Source organism: Cucurbita pepo, chromosome LG05 (assembly GCF_002806865.2).
Source record: "Cucurbita pepo subsp. pepo cultivar mu-cu-16 chromosome LG05, ASM280686v2, whole genome shotgun sequence".
In the NCBI taxonomy this organism is placed as follows: Eukaryota; Viridiplantae; Streptophyta; class Magnoliopsida; order Cucurbitales; family Cucurbitaceae; genus Cucurbita; species Cucurbita pepo.
In genome coordinates, this window is record NC_036642.1 from 8,403,492 (window position 1) to 8,419,149 (window position 15,658).

The 15,658-nt window shown below is 39.3% G+C and overlaps 1 protein-coding gene across 1 annotated transcript; it reads left to right on the forward strand.

Moving 5' to 3' along the window:
* Positions 1–13,676: 13,676 nt before the first annotated feature.
* On the forward strand, positions 13,677–15,278 carry LOC111796160 (peroxidase 10-like). Its single transcript, XM_023678881.1, has 3 exons — positions 13,677–13,934; positions 14,011–14,202; positions 14,650–15,278. The coding sequence occupies exons 1-3, from the start codon at positions 13,677–13,679 to the stop codon at positions 15,241–15,243; spliced, it is 1,044 nt and encodes a 347-aa protein (XP_023534649.1). The 3' UTR covers positions 15,244–15,278.
* The last annotated feature ends 380 nt before the right edge of the window (positions 15,279–15,658 follow it).

Genomic DNA, 15,658 nt, shown 5'->3' on the forward strand with positions numbered 1-15,658 from the left:
ACCTTCTTTCTACCTCATTTAGCTTCCGAACCTCGTATGCAGTGAGGTGTCCCTCCTACAATAGGACACCCACTAGTGCGAAGTATGACGCATTTGTTTCAACTTCGAAGGGTTTTGTCACGTCGACAATCCCCAAAAATGGCCCTTCCATCATGGCGTTCTTTAAGTTGTCGAAGGCTTCTTGACAACGTGGAGTCCAACTCCACTTGTTTCTCTTATTTAGTAGTTCAGTCAAGGGACTTGCGCGCTTCGAGAATCCTTCAACGAACGATAATAATTTTCTAACCCAAGGAAAGAGGGCACTTCTGTCACTGAAGAGGGGGTCTTCCCATCCTTGATGGCTTTGACTTTCTTCTCTCCCCTACCTACCCTGCTTGCTTCTATCACGTGTCTAAGAAAGTTGATTTATTGTTGCGCGAACGCGCATTTTTCCCTCTTCACATATAGTTGATCTTCTCTCAACTTTTCGAAAACTAACCGCATGTGGTTGTGATGCTCTTCCATGATGGAGCTGTAAACCACTAGTACATGTTGTATTTCTATGGGAACAAATTCAACCGTTCCTTCAGTTTCAACCATAGGGATGCCATGAATATTGGTTTGTTACACACAAGACCTCGTTTGAATTGGAGCGCTAAAATCATCTTGATTCCATTGTTGGATTTCGATAATCGGCCAGGTAAATCCTTTCTTTTCGGTGAGAGGACAAATTGTCGACAGAGGAGGTTGTTGGAAGAAAAATAAAATGCTTAAAATAACAGAGAGAAGGTCTGAAAGTTTGACTGCTCTTCAAAATCAGGTTGTTTAATCTTGTGAACAGATTTCCTATTTAAATATAACCTATCCTAACAATGGGTGGAGAGTGGAAATGTGGCAGCCCTTGTCGACAAATAGGTTATATTTAAATAGGAAATCTGTTCACAAGATTAAACAACCTGATTTTGAAGAGCAGTCAAACTTTCAGACCTTCTCTATGTTATTTTAAGCATTTTATTTTTCTTCCAACAACCTCCTCTGTCGACAATTTAAGAGAAGGTCTGAAAGTTTGACTGCTCTTCAAAATCAGGTTGTTTAATCTTGTGAACAGATTTCCTATTTAAATATAACCTATCCTAACAATGGGTGGAGAGTGGAAATGTGGCAGCCCTTGTCGACAAATAGGTTATATTTAAATAGGAAATCTGTTCACAAGATTAAACAACCTGATTTTGAAGAGCAGTCAAACTTTCAGACCTTCTCTATGTTATTTTAAGCATTTTATTTTTCTTCCAACAACCTCCTCTGTCGACAATTTCCTCTCACCGAAAAGAAAGGATTTCCCTGGCCGATTATCGAAATCCAACAAGTGGTACAGAGCCTCGTTGAAGCGATCGGTAGTATACCATCACAGAAGAGCCAACCTATCAACAATCAAGTTGAATAGCTCAAGTGGTTAGAGTATCGACCTAACAATACACAGGTCTCAGGTTCGAGTAGAAGAAAATGCAAAGGGCGAAAATAAGCACATCGTGGGGAGTAGAAGAAAATGCAAATGGCGAAAATAAGCACATCGTGGGGTCCATCTTGAGTAGGTTGACACTCGAACCTGAGACCTGTGTGTTGTTAGGTCGATACTCTAACCACTTGAGCCAAGTTGATACAATAGAGAAGGTATGAAGGTTTTATCTAACATCCATCAGGTTGTTTAGTAGGGGTTGATCTTATTATGACCAGGCATTTAGCCAAAGACATGGGGATTACTTTATGCTCCAATAGAAATTTCATCCCGAGTACCACATCAAAGTCGTCCATTTTGACGATCACAAAGTCCACTAGACTACTCAATGTTCCAAACTTGATGGTAGTTTTTCTCGCTATTTCGAGGATCGGTAGGGCCACAGAGTTAACGACCTTCATCTTTCTCAATCTCGATGCCATTTGATGTTCAGCCGATTGGCTTCCGTCTCGGTCATGAAGTTAGGGGTGGTTCCTGAATCGACCATTGTACTCTTCGCCAATTTGTGATTCACCCATGCTTCCACATACATGAGACCTTTTTCAATCGGCTCTCTTTGCTCTCCAGTCTTCTTTTGGACTGCAAATAGGAACTTTAGGGCTCCCATCCGAGGAGTTTCTATGTTCAGAGCTTTTTCAGCTTCATGCTGTTAGATTTGAGTCTGCATTTGCGTCTAATGCGGCTTGGAACGCCTATAGTGACACCTTCTTTGGACACTCATATACCCTATGGTTCCCTCTATATAGGAAACAAGAGGGAGGTTGCGGATTGAAGTGGTTCTCATTGTGAGGCCCCCTTGCCTAGGACACCAGTCCCCTGTTGGGGTTGTCTTGTATCTCCTCCTCCGGTCCTCGGTTTGTCCCCTTCTCCCATCCTTGGAGGATTAGACGTATGGTTGTGATTACCTCCACTCGAGGAGACTTGGTTTCGCCTTGTGTCTTGGGACTGCTCGTTGTTCAGATCGAACAGTCGTTCGGCCATAGCGTAGGCCATGGAGAGGTCTTATCTAGCTTGGACATCTGTCGGATGTCCAACATGAGTAACAAGAATTGTTTGACATTCTCTCGAGTGCTACTTGTGTGTTTGAGATCTCGCAATTTCCTTCTGGTCATGATCTCGACATTTCTCGACATTTCCTTCTACTTTAGTCTCTCTGAAGTGTCTATCATGCATCGACCCTCTTGGATGTCCACATACTTCGAACGTCACCACAATTTCGCATCTTTAACTAGATGCATGGTGGCCACAGTGATCTTTTCTTCCTTTGTCTCAATGTGAGTCGCCTTAAAGTAGTGCTCAAGGTCAAAGATGTAGTTCTCTAGGGCCTTGGTATCTCGAGCCCCAGAGAGAGGGCTTGGGCTCAGGAAGATTAACCTTGTTGGGTCGCATTGTCCTCCGGGTAGGGGCTTGATTCTCGACCGCCCTTACAGCAATGTTTACTCTGGCGCTGATGTTTGCCATTTCTACCCTGACAACGTCGAGGGCTGCCTTCACATCTTTAGATACCTCAGTGACCATTTGAAACATCGCTTTTTGGGACCTGTCTAAGCCATCGACTCGCTCCTCAATCAGGCTAGTAGAGCCTGTCGAGCTGTCTCCTCGCTCGAAACCACCTTTCTTTGTAGTTTTTGTTTCTAGGTTTTCCATTCGTTACATTATTTCTTGAATGGGCCACCCATCTAACCTACCCTTCCTTTTGTCAACAGCAAGGGTCTTTTTAGAAATTTCCTTCACTCGCTCGTCTTGATATCGAAATGTCACTCTTAAAGAAAACAAGAAAGAAATAATACAACATGAAAGCAATAAAAGAAAGCGGTAAAGTAGTACAAGGCAAAGGGTTTCGGCGTGTAACGGGCATGCGGCCATGGGCGACATGCCTTGGACAAGCATGACCGTTACATCCTCCCCCACTTAATTGGTTGACATCCCTGTCAACTGTCTCATTTCTTCGAACTCTGCAATCTGAGGTGCGGCTGTCTTTAGGTCTTCGTCACGTTTCGAGTTGATTTCTTCTTCTGGAAGTTCTTTCTACTTGACTAAAAATTCCTGTAAGTTGCGCTTTGATTTGCCAATGCGACGGGTTCGCTCGGCGTTCGCTCGGCTAAAGTCTCTTATACTTCCTTTTTACTCAAGTCCTTCATCATCACTGGGGGTTGTGTCACTTGGTTGCGTTGATGGTCGTCGCCGTTTGGATGATATGGTTTTAGGTTACTTACATGGATGACGAGGTGAATTCTCATCCATGTAGGTAGTTGGAGACGATATGAAGTCCTTCCGACTTTCTCAATGACTTAAATTGGTCCCTCATATTTTCGCACTAGTCGTTGGTCCCGATTCCCACAGAATCTAAATTATTCTGATCTCAGCTTGATCATAACTTGGTCACCAGACTGAAACTTTGATGATCTTCATTTTTTGTCTGCCCACTTCTTCATTCTTTGTGAGGCTTTCTCCTACGCTCGTGCTATTTCAGAGATTTACTTCCACTCTTTGGTGAAGTTGTACACTTGAGGGCTTCTCCCAACATAAGAGTGGCCAATAACATGGTGGCATAAGTGGTTTTCTACCACATACTATTTCAAAAGGGGTTTTTCCTGTCGACGAGCTTTATTGGCAATTGAAGCTAAACTGAGCAACATCAAGTATCTGTACCCAGTTCTTTTGTCGCGCATCGATGAAATGACGTAAGAACTTCTCAAGCATATTGTTGAGCCTTTCAGTTTATCCATTAGTATGGGGTGATAACTAGAAGAGACGTTTAGGCTCGACCCCCAATAGCTTGAACAACTTGGTCCAAAGGTCCCTGTGAATCTCGGATCACGGTTGCTGATAATGCTAGTGGGAATGCCCCAGAACCTGTCGACGATGACCAAGATGGACTCCATTTCTCCTACCTTGGGAAGGTGTGCCATAAAACTAGAGAAACAGTTTCCCACGGTCGAGAAGGGACTGGTAAAGGTTCTAGTAGTCCCAAAATTTTATAAAGTGTGTCGCATTGTCGCGGAGGTTCGGCCAATAGTACCCCATTTTTAGGAGGGCATAGGTTCTCTGCCACCCGTTGTGGCCTGCCCATAGTGTGTCGTGACATTCTTTAAGTAAGAGTCTCCTCAGGTTCCCCGACCGTGGAACGTAAAGACCATTTTCCTAGGTGTAGAGTAAATTGTCCTCGACCCAAAACTGGCGGATCTTCCCCTCTCTGGCTAGCTGCATGATGGCCTGGGCGGTCGGGTCTTTGGCTAAGTGTTCTGCAATACTTTCTCGTATCGTTCTGCTCAACTTACTTGCTTGTAGATGAGCTAACATGCACAGGGTTGCATGTTTGCTCTTCCGACTTAAGGCATCTGTAGCTTGATTTTCTTTAGCTAGCTTGTGTTCGAACTGAAATTCGAATTCAGCCACACATTCTTGCCAACACGCTTGTCTCAACCCTCTTGGATGTCCACATACTTCGAACGCCACCACAATTTCGCATCTTCAACTAGATGCATGGTGGCCACAGTGATCTTTTCTTCCTCTATCTCAATGTTAGTCGCCTTAAATTAGTGCTCAAGGTCAAAGATGTAGTTCTCAAGGGCCTTGGCATCATGAGCCCCAAAGAAGAGCTTGGGCTCAGGAAGATTGACCTTGTTCGGTCGCGTTGTCCTCCGGGTAGGGGCTTGATTCTCCACCGCCTTTACGACAACGTTTACTCTGGTGCTGATGTCTGCCATTTCTACCCTAACAACATCGAGGGTTGCCTTCACATCTTCAGATAGCTTAGTGACCATCTGAAACGTCGTCTTTTGGGACCTGCCTAAGCCATCAACTTGCTCCTCAATCAAGCAAGCAGAGCCTGTCGAGCTATCTACTCGCTCGAAACCACCATTCTTTGTGGTTTTTGTTTCTAGCTTTTTCATTCGCTACATTATTTCTTGAATGGGCTGCCATCTAACCTATGCTTTATTTTGTCAACGGCTAGGGTCTTGTCAGCAAGTTCCTTCACTCGCTCGTCTAGATATTGAATACTTTCGGAGACTTCCCACAAGTATTACATTTGTTCTTTTATTTCAAATAATCTGTCGACGGGGGACTTGTTCAACTGTTTGGTCGTAGACATCTATCGATCACTTTGTAGCCAACTAGGCTCTGATACCAACTGTCACAATTGCCTTTTCTTAGCAGCGGATTCGGCGATTGTGCGACACTCACTCTCAGCACTGAGTGAGTCAGCTAACTTCGAATCACGTTGCCTACGGTCGGGCAACGTGTATTCAAATCTCGGGCCTCAATTTGAAGAGAAGACGTTAGAAAACGAGGGAGAGAGGTTTTGGAAAATGAGTTTTAAAAGCAAGAATGAGAGAGAGATTGAGGGGTGTCATATAGCATGCAAGCAAAAAGGTAACAACAACGATTTAGACAGTATAACTTTTTGGGTAGGGAGAATTTGACAACTAGTCGCATCCCCTTATAGTAAATTTTGAGGCATTTCATGTCTACGAGGAGTAGCCATAATTTTGCGAAAGGTCATACTCTTTAAGAAAACAAGAAGAATGAAATAATACAACATGAAATCATTAAAAGAAAGCCGTAAAGTAGTACAAGGCTGTTGGTTATAAACTTGTATTTTTTTATTTCTTTTGCTGCAATATGCTTTCCCTAAAAATAGTGTTATCATTTATTTTATTTTGCTGTTTCTTTCTCCACAAAGATAGGCAGTGGATATTAGATGAGAAGAGTGAAACTAATTTTTAGGAGCTGGAATTAGTGTGCGTCTTATATTTGGTATCATAGCTTCAAGATCAAGGATTGTTTTCAATCATGAGAGATAAAAAAAAATGAGACAGGAATCAAGTGACAGGAGCCAAAGCACCGGTGCGCTAGAAGATGATGCCTCAAACGATATGAGTGTACGGATTCAAGAAAATGAGGGATCTGTTACACTCAAATACCTGATGTTGACAAGATGCAACTATGGAGCTTGGGCGATTAAGATGGAGGTATTTATGATGGCACAAGGTATTTGGGAGGCAATTGAATCACCTGAAACAGTAAATAACCGCAAAGATAAGATTGTGTTAGCAACTATTTATCAAAGTATTGGAGAAGATACGTTGCTACAGTTGGGTGCCAAGAAAACGACCAAAGAAGCTTGGATCATGTTGAAAAATATGAATCTAGGTGCGGAAAAAGTGAAAGAAGTTAGGACGCAGACTCTCTTGCGGGAGTTTGAAGCGTTGAGGATGGGTGATTCAGAAAGTATTGATGAGTATTCTGTAAAACTTACCATTATTGTCAACAAATAGTGAGGCCTTGGCAATACTGTGGATGATATCCAAGTAGTTAAAGAAACTTCTACGATCCATCTCTACAAAGTTTATTCAAATCACTTCAACGATTGAGGAGTTCAGTGATTTCAAAACGAAATATGTTGATGAGATTATTGGATCACTCAACGCACATGAAGAAAAGTTGCAAGGGTTTGGAGAAAAATAAGAAACTATTCTCCTCACTTGTGCAGAATGGAAGGGACGAGAGAATGCAAAATTCTCAAAGAAAGAAGGGAAGAATCAAGGTAGTTCCAAAGGAGGTAGGGGACAGGGTCGTGGAAGAGGGAGAGGTCGTAGGAGAAGTGACTGACATCGAGGAGATGAAGGAGAGTCACAAACTCAGAAGAAGAAGTTTGACAAAAGTAAAATTAAATGTTACAGATGTCGGCAGATGGGACACTTCGCATCAGAGTGTTCCACACAAACAACTCAACTTGATAGAGATGTAGAAGGATGAGGAGTCTTCATTGCTGATGATAGAGGTGTGTGAAATTAAAACCACACGTGACAAAGAGCCTGATTTTGTGATGCTGAATGAAACTATAGTGCCGCCACTAGAAAATATTGGAGATGAAAATTCTTGGTACCTAGATACTAGAGCAAGCAACCACATGTCAGGAGCAAGGAGGGTGTTTCATGAGCTCGATACATCTGTGGTTGGAAAGGTATGGTTTAGTGATCACTCTATGATAGACATTTGTGGTCGAGGAATAGTGCTCTTCAAATGCAAAACCGATGAGCACTTGATCTTATCACAAGTCTATTACATGCCCAAACTCAAAAGTAACATAATAAGTTTGAGATAACGGGACGAGAGTGGAAATAAAATTATCATAGAGGATAGTGTGATGAAGATATATGACAGGGTCAGGAGCTTGATTATCATGGTGATCAGACAATCCAACCGATTGTATGCAGCAAAGCTGAAGCTTGCGGATCAGGTGTGTTTAATGGCAAATATAAGTAACGATGGTTGGCTCTGGCACGCGAGGTATGGACACCTGACTTTTCACTATTTAAAGCAATTAACTGACAAAAAAATGGTTGAAGGGTTGCCGAAAATCACTCAGGTCAATCAATTCTTATATGTCTAGTACAATTGAAAACGATATATTGCATTTCTTGTGTTTAGATTTACATGCTAGAGTCATTTAAGTAGTCTTGATTAAGGTATTTTGTGGAGTGATTCGAATAACGAGTTTAGAAATGAGTTTTGTTTACTCTTGATCTCGATTATCAAGCTAGTCCATTCCAAAACTTTTCATTGGGTTGATTCCTTATTGTTTTTGAGGTTCTTGGATAATTTAGATCTAGAGATCTTGTTTTTTAACGAGGTTTTTAGATCAAATCCTAAGAATTTCGTATCAACTAGTTTCCGCGTTGAACAACCCTGCAACTGGTTCATGCAGATTTATGTGACCCGATCATTCTATCATCGATTGATGGTAACAAGAAATTCAAATTACTCATTGAAAACAAATCTGATCACAAGCTAAAAATCTTGTCACCGACGAAGGTGGCGAGTTAAATGAATGTACAGTTGTAGTCCAAATCTTTCTTCAATTAATGACTAGAAACAATTAGAAAAGGTTTAACAACTCACTACTCCAAACAAAGATTAAACCCAAACTTCATAACTCCAAACAACTCAACACCCAACTTTGTAAAGACAAACTTCAGAATTCCAAACAACTCACTGCCCTAAATAAGATTTCTTAAATCTAGACTAAACAACTCAAACCTTTAAACACAAATTTATTAATTCTCGGGTTCATAACTCAACTAAACTCAGCAACCCTTATAATATATACACACGTCATTTCCAATGGCCTTTGTTTTAGCGTGAGTGAATTTTATGTGAACATATTGTGGAAAAAAAGCTTAACAACTAATGCCAAGAGAGAACCATTTCAAGATAAAAGACAATATAACTTTTTTGAAGAAGACCTCTACATTTGTATGACCTAATCTTCTACGGCTAAATTGGTTTATCATAATATTTTAGTTCAAACTTTTTGGGGATCAAAATTCAAAGGGACAAGATGATAGAGATTTTGAAAAGATTTGAGATTTTTGGTTGATATGAATAATCTAACAAGAAATACATAAGTATATCTTTTAGGCCACTTTATAAGAATTGAACACTTTTTCTTTACTTTAGAGGTTTTTAAAGGAGACTCAATTGAATCATGAGTATCATGAGGTGAATGTTGAGTATTAAACTTAACATTTTGAATACTCTCTCAAATATGGATGTCAAGTAGCTGAAGCACTAAGAGTATTATTTCTTTATACAATAAAGTAGACTTCATTGGGTGTCCACTCAAATATTATTATGACATAATGTGTTGGAATAGGAATAGGAATACCACTCTCTTCTAGGATAATAAATAAGTATCAATCTTCCAACACTTCCTCAAAAAGAATATTTCTTTGTTAGCAAAAAAAAAAAACTCCATTACTTTTTTAATTTATGTATCACTTAGAATTTTTTTTTTTTTTTTGGATTTTAACAAGTTAGTGTTGCTTTCGGCCGAGGAGCCGATAACTTACCGTGACACAGTGACTGAAACGATGTGGTAGAAGGTCATGCAAAAAGATCTTAAAGCTATTGAGAAAAACAAGACGTGAGCATTGACTAACTTACCGTCAAGACACAAACCCATCAGTTTGAAGTGGGTGTTTAAGTTGAAGAAGAATAGCGAAGAAAATGTCATCAAGCATAAAGCAAAACTCATGGCGAAGGGATACGTGTAGCGGATAGGAGTCGATTTTGAGGAGGTTTTCGCGCTTGTGGCTAGACTGGATACTATAAGGTTGATTCTTGCCCTTGTAGCTCAATATGGGTCGGAGGTCCATCACTTGAACGTCAAATCAGTGTTCCTAAATGTGGCCTCCAAAAAGAAGTTTATGTTGCCAAACCTGAAGGATTCGTCATCAAACTGAAGAGCACAAAGTGTACAAGTTATCAAAAACCCTCTATGATTTATGGCAAGCACCGAGGACGTGGAACATATGTCTGAACAAGAGCTTAAAGTCTGAACTTCGTGAAGTGCTCACAAGAACAAACTGTTTATACAAGAAATAATGGAGTTGAAACACTCATAGTTGGCATATACGTTGATGACTTGATTCTTACTGGTACAAGTGTGGAAGGCGTCAAAGAGTTCAAGCAGAAAATGATGAAAAAATTTGTAGTGGACCAAAGGAAAAATTGTATCATGCTAAAGCAATTAGCCTATGCTAAGAAGGTGTTGCATCAACTTAAGATGGTAAAGTGCAACCTAACTACGTATCTCATGGAAGCAAAGTTGCAACGCGGGAAAGATACTAAATGAAACTTTGTGAATTCCACTGAGTATAGGCATGTCATTGGCAGTCTGACGTACTTGACTCATATTCGTATGGACCTTCCATATGTTTTTGGAATGGTGAGTAGACATGGAAAACCCCTCAATGATGCATCATCAAGAGGTTAAACTTATTCTCCACTATGTGAAGAGAACCACAAGTTACGGGTTGAAGTATAAAAAAGGGCAAAGTCCTAAAGAACTAGCCGATTTTACTGATAGCGATTTAGCTGGCGACATTGACGATAGAAAAAACACCGTAAAAATGACATTTTATCTCAACAAAAATTTGATCTTTTTGATAATCCTAGAAGCAACAAACTGTGACACTGTCTTCCTATGAGGCTGAGTTCATGACAACAATTGAGACATCATGCTAAACATTGTGGGTGAGAAATTTGTTGAGCGAAGTGACCGGAAGTGAACTAAAGTCGATAACTCTCTACTCGACAATAAATTTGACTTTTCACCATGACTCTTCACCAATACATATTTTTGTAATCTTAGGTACATTGTAACATGATATTTTTGAAAATAATATCACCTTCTCATGTATATCCAAAATATTGAATGAAATGTGGACATCTCATGCCCAAAAAGAGTAATAAGATAATTATTGAAATGGGTGTTGTCTTGTGGAAGTGTTAAAGTGGATGACACATGTAGAACATAAAGTGGCATTAAGAGTTTTGTTTTCTAAAACTTCCACTCAAATTTTGACTTTTTTTGTTATCTTTCGAAAAGGTTAAAAAAATATCATTCGAATCAATGAGAGATACATGAATGAATCGAAATTATAGTTAAAAAACAGCTCGAAAGAATTTATAACTACTACCTAATCCAACAAGATACGTCATCTTTTCCGAAAACTCAATCATAAGAACTGCACTATAGATCAATCTAATGTCGAGTGACCTTCTTAAAATTTTTCGATGTAACATGTGAGTGATGACAAAACATTCTAAAAGAACTCATATTATCTGTAGAGATAATTTTTACTCTTAAAATTAGTTTGAGTCAAGTGGATATCGTGTCCATATTGTAGAGGAATGTTGAGACCATCAAAATAATTTTGAACGAATTAAACCAAACTCAAATCCTCTTAGATACCCACGATCAGGGTCAAGCAATTTACTCAAGACATCATTTACTTCGATATTTGTTGAAGTTATCGTCTCGACCTTAAACGTTACAGATCCTATAAGCTAAAAGATCACAACAACTTCAGAAGGATCTCTTCGAAACTTCGACCAAAGTCAATTCTTCTAAACCGTTTACCCCTTTCTCACAACATAACATAACCCAATGAAATTATTTTCAACCAAATTCTACACGTTCTATCTATTTAGTTTTTTTTTTTTTTTTTTAAACAAAGTGATATTTCTTAGGTTTTTTTCTTCATTCACGTGGATATTTCTTGGAATTATTTATTCTAATTGATATTTAGTTTATGTTGCAAGTACCATTATCGTTGTCCTTTATGACATCCCACAAATCATATCTAAGATTATTTTATTTTTAATTAGGTTTGACTAATTAATAACGTACTAGTTTGAAGTCACCGCAAGCAGATGTTGTCTAGTTTAGCCCGTTACATATCGCTGTCAGTCTCACGGTTTTAATGCACGTCTGTTCGGAAGAGGTTTTCATAGTGTTATAAAGAATGATTTGTTCAGTACTCCCATCGATGTGGGATCTCACAAATTAAATAAAAAAAAATTACGGTATTCTTATACGTATCAAAAGTCATTTTTCAAAATTGAAAACATTTTACCAGACATTTCTTTTCAATAAAACAACATAATACACCAATTTCAATCTGACTCAATTAAAAAGGAAGATACATAAAAGAACTCGTACCCGTTTGAGATGAGAGTGGTCCTTATGATAAGATGGTTATAAAGTACTTAAAAAAGAATTTATAATTACTATTTATACAAACAATGGGCACCTTCTTTGTGGTGGCTAGATCATAGGAATTCTAAAATTAAATATGTTTGGTTTGGACAACTTCTATATTAGGGGATTTCATAGGAATTTTCCTAAAAAACATATGAATGTGGACAAAACATGTTAAAAGGATCCATTTGAGTTCCGATTATAGTCTTCACTCATAGAAGTAGTTCAAGAGAAGACAATTAGGTATCGTAATCATGTTGCTGGAGATGGAAGGAAATGTCGGTGCCTTTATTCAAGAGAAGACAATTAGGTATCGTAATCATGTTGCAGGAGATGGAAGGAAATGTCGGTGCCTTTAGGTGTCGAATCTTAACTTGAATTTTAACATGAGCTATTACTGATCGTATCATAGTAGAACCTCCCCTAGTAGGATGTAGCTTGGAGACAAACCAAGACAAAATCTAATAGGTTATGGCACCTGAGTGAAAAATGGGTAAATGAATTAACCGAAACCACCTGCGAATGAGAGTAATCCTGAGAATATGATAGTTAAGAAAAAAACTTAAAAGAATTGATAGCAGGGTTAAAGCATGCTAAAACAAGTAGTTAATGTTACCATGTTGTAGATGATACAGAGGAATGTCGTAGCCATTAAGAGTTGAATCTAGATTCTAAATTTTGGGCATAGTGTGTAACACAACAATTAAGGATCAAAACCATAAACTTTGCAATGAGAATAGTATCTTATTGAGTTCAGTTAGGCTCAAATACGGACCAAACTACCATAACCATTATTGTAACGGCCTAGGCCCATCGACCGCTAGCAGATATTGTCTTATTTGGGCTGTCCCTTTCGGGCTTCCCCTCACGACTTTAAAACACGTTTGTTAGGGAAAGGTTTCCACACCCTTATAAAGGGTGTTTTGTTCTCCTCCCCAACTAATGTGGGATTCTCACAATTCACCCCCTTCGGGGCCCAGCGTTCTTGCCGGCACTCGTTTCTTTTTCCAATCGACGTGGGACCCCACCAAATCCACCCCCCCTTCGGGGCCTAGTGTCCTTACTGGCACACCGCCTCGTGTCTACCCCCCTTCGAAAAACAACCTCCTCGCTAGCACATAGTCCGGTGTCTAGCTCTAGTATCATTTGTAACGGCCCAATCCCACCGTTAGCAGATATTGTCCTCTATGGGCTTTCCCTTCCAGGCTTCCCCTCGAGGGTTTAAAACGCGTCTGCTAGGGAAAAGTTTTCACACCCTTACAAACGGTGTTTCTTTCTCCTCTCCAACTAAGGTGGGATTGTATCCCCAACCAATGTAGGATTGTGACCGTTATAAATGGGGTTAAATTATATTATATTACGTAAGCATGCAAGTTTTTTCCAAATCAAAATGGCCAGCGCATTTAATCAACAATCAACAAATAAAATAATTAAAAGTGAAAGGATATGTTAATCATGTTCATTAAACATTAATTACTTTTCCCTTAGCCAACTTGATCTTGTTTTATGCTATAATTAGTGGGAAGGCCACTATTGATCTCACTCAAAAAAGCTAAGTTTTGAATCCAATTTTCATTGCCTATAAAACCAAACCATGAAAATGTACATGTTTATCAACTAAAAAAAATGGCTCCAAAAACTCCCATTAGCCTCTCTTTTCTCTTCCTAATTCTTCCCATTTTCTTCTTCATTCAAGCTCTCTCTGCCCCTAATTATAATTATAACTATCAGAAAGCTTACAATGAGCTCAGTTATGATTTTTATGACAAATCGTGCCCTCGTTTGCCATCGATAATTCGATATCGTGTTTGGGCTGCCGTACAAAACGACTCTAGAATTGCTGCATCACTACTACGATTGCAATTCCATGATTGTATTGTAGATGTATGTAAAGTCCATTTATACGTTCTTATGGTGATAATGATGATGATGAAATTATTTTGTTCTCGTGTTGTTTTAGGGATGTGAAGCATCGGTGTTGCTTGATGATACTAAAGACATGAAAGGTGAGAAAAATGCTCCGGGAAATGTGAAATCGCTACGAGGGTTTGAAGTGATCGATGTCATTAAAGCGGATGTCGAAACATATTGTCCCGAGACAGTTTCATGTGTTGATATATTAGGTCTTGCAGCTAGAGAAGCTGTGTATCTGGTAAATTCATCTTTACTTATAACTTGTTGGTCGAATGTCTTTTTTCTTCTTCTTTATTTTATACCATTTTCATTTCTTATTTTCTTGTCTCAAGTGAATTTGAAAAGTTTCGGGTTGGTTGGATTAGTGACCTGCACAACCCACATAAAATTCACAACTCAATCTAACCTAGTCAATTTTCGGGTTTGGTTGGTTGAGTTAATAACCAAAATCTCATAAAACTCAAATATCAAACATTCACAAGTCACAATACATCACTAATATCAGTTACAGACGTCATATATTCTTTATCTTCGTAATAATCTTAAAAGTAGCTTAGGATATGATAGAGTTGTAACCCTATTTTCAAGTTGGTCAGATTGACCCGATAGAAAAAATGTCAATCTGCTAGACGACTCAAATTTTCTATTTTTCAACTAACACGAGACTATTAATCTCACCACTTAGGTCGGAGGGCCATCTTGGAACCTTCCACTAGGACGTAGAGATGGCTTAACCGCAAGCAAAAAATCCGTCTTGGAACAGCTCCCATCGCCCAAGGCATCTCTAGAGAACAACACAGCCAAGTTCACCTCAAAGGGCCTCGATTTAAAGGACCTCGTCGTGCTATCGGGCGCACACACCATCGGCTTCGCTCGTTGCGTGACATTCAAGGTCCGCCTCTTCAACTACAAGGGCTCCGGCCAGCCCGACCCCGACATCAACGCAGCCATGCTCTCGGACTTGCAATCCATGTGCCCCAACAGAAACGACGGCACCAACGCCAATTTAGCCCCACTGGATGTGGTCACTGTTGACAGGTTCGACAATGAGTATTACACGAACTTGATTAGTGGCGTGGGGCTTTTGGAGTCGGACCATAGTCTAATGGCCGACAGCTACGCAGCTCATATGGTGAGACAATACAGTTATGATACGAATTTGTTCTATGATGACTTTGCTGAGTCGATGTTGAGGATGAGCTTGGTTGGGGTTTTGAGTGGGCGTGATGGGCAGATTCGAAAGAATTGCCATGTTGTTAATGTTGATGATGGGTATTGAAATGTGTTCTTAGTCAATGGAATGTGAGCCCATTTGAAATTAAGCTATCTTTTGTTGAAGGATAATATACATAAAATGTTAGGAGAGTTGGAGTCTTAATTTAGGGAATTGTGTGAAATTATGTAGTTGGGTTTGTGAGATGTATCTCATATTTCAATGAACTAAGTAAATTAACTAAATAAGTTAACAACTCGTTGTCCTTAGGGGTGGTCATATAACTCGATAACCTGACCAACTTGGACTATCTAACCTAAACTATAAATGTTGAATTGGGTTAGATTTTGTTTTTGAGTTTGAGTGGAGTTGAATTTTTTTAAAACTAAAAATTTGGTTAGATTTCGATGATATATCCTGAAATAGGATTAGAATATAATCCAATCCTACTTTTAAATGGATTACGAATATCTAGTTTGTA